This window comes from Silene latifolia, chromosome X, assembly GCF_048544455.1.
Source record: "Silene latifolia isolate original U9 population chromosome X, ASM4854445v1, whole genome shotgun sequence".
In the NCBI taxonomy this organism is placed as follows: Eukaryota; Viridiplantae; Streptophyta; class Magnoliopsida; order Caryophyllales; family Caryophyllaceae; genus Silene; species Silene latifolia.
This window is the reverse complement of record NC_133537.1, coordinates 87372432-87379554: the sequence shown is the minus strand read 5'-3', so window position 1 is coordinate 87379554 and position 7123 is coordinate 87372432. Positions and strand designations below refer to the sequence as shown.

The 7123-nt window shown below is 37.3% G+C and overlaps 1 protein-coding gene across 1 annotated transcript; it reads right to left on the bottom strand.

Moving 5' to 3' along the window:
* Positions 1-3340: 3340 nt before the first annotated feature.
* LOC141617793 (uncharacterized) lies at positions 3341-4484 on the bottom strand. Its single transcript, XM_074434939.1, has 3 exons — positions 3952-4484; positions 3532-3816; positions 3341-3368 (listed from the first exon to the last, which is right to left on the bottom strand). The coding sequence occupies exons 1-3, from the start codon at positions 4482-4484 to the stop codon at positions 3341-3343; spliced, it is 846 nt and encodes a 281-aa protein (XP_074291040.1).
* Positions 4485-7123: the final 2639 nt, after the last annotated feature.

Below are 7123 nucleotides of genomic sequence, written 5' to 3'. Positions count from 1 at the left end.
ATTTTCAGTCGTTTCCCTTAATCAAAATAAATCCTATTAGTTAGGGTCAAATCCTATTAACAAAATAGCTAGTGGTAAGTTAGGGTCGAATCCACAGGGAGGCGGTGATTATCTAGTTTGTTGATATTTAAATCTGTCTTAAAGGTAACAATTTAATGGGGTTTGATTGAGTTTGATTTCTAAACAACTAATAGCAATTTAAATAAAGATGATAAACAATAATATTAAAGAGTCTAGGGATTTGGGTTCACTAGGTAGTCATCAAAGGGTAGAATTTAATTCATTGATTGAGCAATTTATATTGTCGAAAGTCATATGATCGGTCGATTCTAACATGTCTTTTTAGATCTAACTTAACATGCGATCGCTATCATTAAGTTGGTCTAATTCAATTATCGTGGCCTATACTAGTCTTAACCCGGTCGGTGATAATCCTAGTTTATGCAAGACTAATTAATCAATTTTGATCAGTAATCAACTAATTAGAAGTAATACGATAATTGAACAACAATAGAAAGCAATTTAACAATCAATTCATAAGTAACCCCTTTTCTAACAACCTAGATCCCCTTTCACCCTAGATAAGAGATTTAGCTACGCATAATAGAAATAAGAACAACAATAACAATAATAAGAAACATGATTGCAAGCATAAAAGATGAACAATGAAATAAATGATTAATAATAAAGGAAAGATTAAGAACAATACCGTAAATAGCTAGATCCGGAAGTAAGAACAATAAATAAACTAAACTAAGTATTTGAGAGAGTTTTCTAAGGTATCTATATTAAACCAATGTAAAATAAAGCATAAATAACCTAGGGTACGAGTTTTTGTATTTATAACAATACATAACCGACTTTAGGAAAGTCGTGGGAATTATAAAACTGGAAGGTTCCTCGATTGAGCCAAGGTGGACTCGATCGAGGAACCACTTCCTCGATCGAGCCAGGCCTGGCTCGATCGAGGCACCAAAGTTCAAGAACACCCAACTCTCGACATTGCAAAGTTTATTGATTAGGTTGGTTCCTCGATCGAGTCGAGAGTGACTCGATCGAGCATGAAGTTCCTCGATCGAGCCAAGGTTGACTCGATCGAGGCACCAATTTTCTGCTACGCGCACTGAACTTCAAATGACCGCCATTTCTTCGTTACCTGTCAGAAACAAGCCATTTTTGCGGCGTTGGAAAGCTAAGAAGATAAGATTTCACCTCCAATTGGAATTTCTTGAAAATCTGTTGTAGAACTACAGATATGGCTCTTCAAAGTAGGCACTTGTAATAAGAAGCTCTTTTCTTCGTGTTTTCTTCTTAACTTCTCTTCCTTCATTCTTATGGATTCTCGTGCCATGCTTCGTGTATCCCTTCATGCCCACTCCGCGATGCTTATTTAATTCCTTTGATCCTCAAATGCATCATTCCAGCATCAAACATCAAAAGGCGGAAGTATCGACATTCTAACTTAAAAGGCATGTAAATGCTATAAACTAGCACGAAAATCTTATCAAAAGCAATTAAGGGGAGGCATAAATATGTATATAATTATGACTCATCAAACTCCCCCAAACCATCTTTTTGCTTGTCCTTAAGCAAAGCAACACACAATACAAAAGGCAATCATACAAATGGCAAATAAACAACTCAGAGCTAATGTTGATGCACATACAAATCCCAAGCTATCCATATCTTGTATCAAAGTAATGACTAAAGTGTACCAATAAAACAAATTCAAAGGTACGGGAAATAGAAAACATAGCTCAAGTCTCAAGACACCATACTATAGACAAATGCCAAATACCTTTCGATCTTGCAAGACAAATTAGTTGGATTCTCGCGGATGTCACTCATGCAGTCATATGTATATAGGGTGAGTTATATGTGAAGATAGAAAGAAGTAGAAACACTCACTCGACTTATGAAACATGCATGCAATCTAATGTGATAGGGATTTCCCCAACTAATATGCAATCATCATATGTAGACAAAAGTACATGTATCAAGGACAATAAGGGTGGCAAATGGGTTAAAGTAATAAAAGTGGTTTGTGCCTAAGCACGTTATGGATATGCGGAGCTAAGACGGTAGTCGCAGCGCTAACCAAAACAAAAACCAAATCTTTGATGATAAATGAACCCAACTTAGAGAAATGATCTCAACTTTACAACATATGAGAGCTAATAAATTACTCTCCAACTATGCATTAGACTCTAACAACCATCCTTTTGATCCTTGACAAAACCATATGAAGCAATCTCTTTTCTTTTCTTTTCTTTTTCTATTTTTCGATTTTTTCTTTCTTTTTCTGTCTTTTTTTTTTTTTTTCGCTTCATATTTTTCTTTTCCCACACAAGGATACAACACAATCGCTAAAAGTATTTTTCTATACCCACATGACAAAAATAAGTCCCAACCCAACCATAATAGCAAAATAACCATCATAAACAAGCAACTGCGACTGTCCCGAAAAGGTAGGCAAATTCTTGGATTGTAGCTCATAGGATGTAATTAATATTGGCTACAAGGGTTCAAACGGGCTAACAAAAGGTAATGCAAGGCTTATTTGAACGGTAAGAACGCCTATCCACATGTACTTAGTCAAATGAAAGCAATAGAAGTATCAAGAAATCAATGTCACACTTATGCAATTTGATATTACACATTCCACAAGGAGAAACCACACTCAAGCCTAATTGACAATGAGACCAGTTTATTGATGTTCCTGGCCTAGGAAGCTCTATAGACCTCAGAATTTAAGTAGTTTACCAACGTAAATGTGTCAAATCTAATCAATATAAGGCATGTCAATATGGTTAAGACTTGAATTATGAGCTTTGTTTTCATGGCTAACGAGTCAAAACAATGTACATGGACAACTATTTGGGATTCAAATGCAAAAACAATGCAATTTAACATCATAGTTATTAAATTCACCAAGACTCGACCTAAAATAAATAAATAAAACATGTTTTTGTATTTTGAAATTTTTTAATTTTTATGTATTTTTGATATAAAAGCACACAACAGAAATAAATCACAAAACATAAATAAACTTCTCCGCCAAACCTAAATGTCACAGTGTCCCCATTGTAACGCATACAGCATAGCAATCACACACAAATCCAGCAACCTAAAGGACACAACTAACAAAAGGAGTGGAAAAGAAATAGATAATACAATTAAAGAAGGTACAAGGGAAGAGAATACCGGGTAAGTGCTTAGAATTCCCCCCAAACCAGCTGTAAAAATAAGGGAAAATAATCAACCGCGCAATTCCAATCATCGTCTGGCTATGAAATAAACCCAAAAGCGTGGTTACTCGATCGAGCCTCGTCTTACTCGATCAAGGAACCATCTGGACGAGCAACTTCCTGCATTTAAAATAAATCCGCACACGAATCATAATCAATACAAGTTAAAGCTCGTAACAGTAAATCAAAAAGTAGTGCATGTGCTAAACACAAGCATAAGTAGCACCAATAAAAAGTCCAAGCAAAGAATAAAAACAATGAAAAATGTCCTGGCTCATCAAACTCAAAGTCTAATATAAAATATGAATAATGTTCATCATTCTTCATGTCATCTTCACTTGGTGAGAGATAAGGCACTTCTTCCATCATAGAAGCTTCATCAAAGGCTTTAGTTGGCTTCTCTTTGAATATTTCTGCCTCTAAAGCATCCAACTCAGCTTCAATGTCAACATTCTCATCACAGCTGTAAACCACCTCAGGAGGTTCATCTCCATATATCAATCTCTCTATTTCATCCACTTCCTTGCTCCATAAATATGACGCATCAGCAGGGGCGTCAGGTGGATTCCTGTCAAAACAAAAAGCAAGGCAATCATCAAAAGTAGGATCAAGGACATTAATCATATGACAAGAAGCTTTTAAATTAGGAGGACGTGATGCTTTGTCAAGACCAAAAGTGATAGTATCCTCTCCAATGTTGAACGTAAGACTCCCATGTCTAACATCTATAATCGCCCCTGCAGTATGCAAGAATGGCCGTCCTAGAATAATAGGAACACGAGAATCTTCAGCTATATCTATCCCTACAAAGTCGACTGGAATGAAAAATTTTCCTATCTTAACTGGCACATCCTCTAAAATACCCATAGGGTGCTTAATAGACACACATCGACCAGGTTGAATAGTCATGTTAGTACATTTAAGCTTAGTCATGTTTAATTGCTTGCAAATTTTATACGGCATGACACTAACGCTCGCTCCTAAATCACAAAAAGCATTGTCAATAGATAAAAGGCCTATAGTACAAGGAATAGAAAAACTCCCTGGATCCTTAAGCTTAGGTGGAGAATTGGCTTGCAACGCGGCGTAGCATTCTTGAGTGAACGCGACAGTCTCCACTTCATCAAAAGACCGCTTCTTTGACGAAATTTCCTTTAAGAACTTAGCATAAGCCGGCACTTGAGTTACCAATTCAGTAAATGGCACAGTCACTTGAAGATTTTTCACTACCTCCATAAACCTTCCAAACTGCTTGTCCAGCTTAGACTTTTGCTGACGATGCGGAAAAGGTAGTGCTATGGTAATGGGCTCGGCTTGCTTGGCTTTATTATCAACTTTCGAAACACCGTCAGCTGCCAGGAAGGATCCTCGATCGAGCCTTGGTAGGACTCGATCGAGCACGGAAGTTCCTCGATCGAGCCTAGGGTGACTCGATCGAGGAACCTTAGCAGGTTCGTCTTTTTCGTCTTTTTCTTTTTTTGTCTTCAGCTCGTGTTTCAACTTCGTCAGCTTCTTTTTCGTCATCACTAAGCTCTAAATTGCCCAATCCCTTAGTATGCATATAAGGAACCTCATCTTCATTAGTGGGTATATCCGGACTCTTATAAGTAATACCGCTCCTCAAAGAAATAGCATTTACATGCTCATGAGCTTGTTTACCTTGAGGAGGAAGGACGGACTGTTTTGAAGGATTTTGAGCCGCCATTTGAGCAACTTGAGTATCCAACATCTTGTTATGAGCCATAAGTTCGGAGATTTGAGCCGTTTGCTTTTGTTGCATCATCAAAGTTTGTTGCAATAGAGATTTTTACTCCGACACTTCATTACTTGGAGCTTGAGGAGGAGGTTGAAATTGTTGAAAACCTCCTTGATTTGGCCTTTGATAACCTCCTTGTGGTTGATTACCACGGTTTGGAGGGATAACATAGGTACCTTGTTGAGGAACTTGAAAGATTAGAATATGGTGTACCTTGCTTGAAAGATTGGAAAGCATGAACTTGCTCAATAGTACTCATACATTTGGCCGTAGTGTGGCCATCTATCCCACATCTCTCGCAGGACACTTCTTGTTGAACCATATGAACCATCTCTTGCTTACCAAAAGACTGAGTAGTCTTCAATTCAGCTATTTGAGCCAGTATGGCTTCCAACTGTTCCGCAACCGCACTATCTGAGCCACTTCCTCTCTTACTTCCTCTGGGGTTACCATACTCAGCTGTGTGAGTAGCTATTTGATCAATCAACTTCCAAGCATTACCATCATTGGTGTTATCTTGGAATCTCCCATTGGCAGCAGAATCAAGTAAAGCTCTATGATCATCATACAACCCATTGTAAAACTGGTTGCAAAGGAACCAAATCTCGAAACCATGGTGAGGGACGTACCGCACTAGTCTTTTGAACCGTATCCATGCTTCATTAAAATCCTCAGTAGGACCTTGCTTAAAACTTGTAATCTGACTTCTCAATGCATTAGTTTTCTGTGGTGGAAAATACCTCTTGTAGAATGCAAGAGCTAGAGAAGTCCAGTTGGTAATTGCGTCGGTCTCCATGTCTAAGTCCCTTAACCACTCAGCTGCATCATCTCTCAAAGAGAAAGGGAAGAGAGTTTGCTTGACCTGATCTTGAGACACCCCAGCTATCAAAGGAATAGAACAGCAATAAGTAACGAATTTCTCCATATGCTTTGCGGGGTCCTCTCCTGATTTTCCTCCAAATAAATTCCTCTCTATCAAGCTTATGTAAGAAGGATTGATCTCAAAAGTTCCCTTATCGGCGGTAGGGAGCATGAAGCCTTTAGGAATAGAATCAACCGTGGGTTCGGAGTGACTTGCTAATGTAGGCATCTTTGGTGTTGTAGAAGTCATAGCTACAGAAATAAGTGTGTCCTCTTCTAAGGACGAGTCTTCTGCGAAAGTATACCGCTCGTAGTCAAGTGTACTCAAGTCTTCCACTTGACTTACTTCTCTTTGAAATTTTCGTCTGTAGCGAAAAGTCTTTTCTAGCTCGGGATCAAACGGTAGGATCTCTAACCTGTTAGACCTGGGCATACACGAAAACAACAAGAAAATATAAAACTGTCTCAAGGAACTGAAGTTCCCTGAAACAAAAGACAAAAATAAACAGAAACAAACAGAACAATTGTTGCCTCCCCGGCAACGGCGCCAAATTTGATAAGGTTATTTTCAGTCGTTTGCCTTAATCAAAATAAATCCTATACTTCTACTAACAAAATAGCTAGTGGTAAGTTAGGGTCGAATTCATAGGGAGGCGGTGATTATCTAGTTTGTTGATATTTAAATCTGTCTTAAAGGTAACAATTTTATGGGGTTTGATTGAGTTTGATTTCTAAACAACTAATAGCAATTTAAATAAAGATGATAAACAATAATATTAAAGAGTCTAGGGATTTGGGTTTACTAGGTAGTCATCAAAGGGTAGGATTTAATTCATTGATTGAGCAATTTATATTGTCGAACGTCATATGATCGGTCGATTCTAATATGTCTTTTTAGATCTAACTTAACATGCGATCGCTATCATTAAGTTGGTCTAATTCAATTATCGTGACCTATACTAGTCTTAACCCGGTCGGTGATAATCCTAGTTTATGCAAGACTAATTAATCAATTTTGATCAGTAATCAACTAATTAGAAGTAATACGATAATTGAACAACAATAGAAAGCAATTTAACAATCAATTCATAAGTAACCCCTTTTCTAACAACCTAGATCCCCTTTCACCCTAGATAAGAGATTTAGCTACGCATAATAGAAATAAGAACAACAATAAAAATAATAAGAAACATGATTGCAAGCATAAAAGATGAACAATGAAATAAATGATTAATAATAAAGGAAAGATTAAGAACAA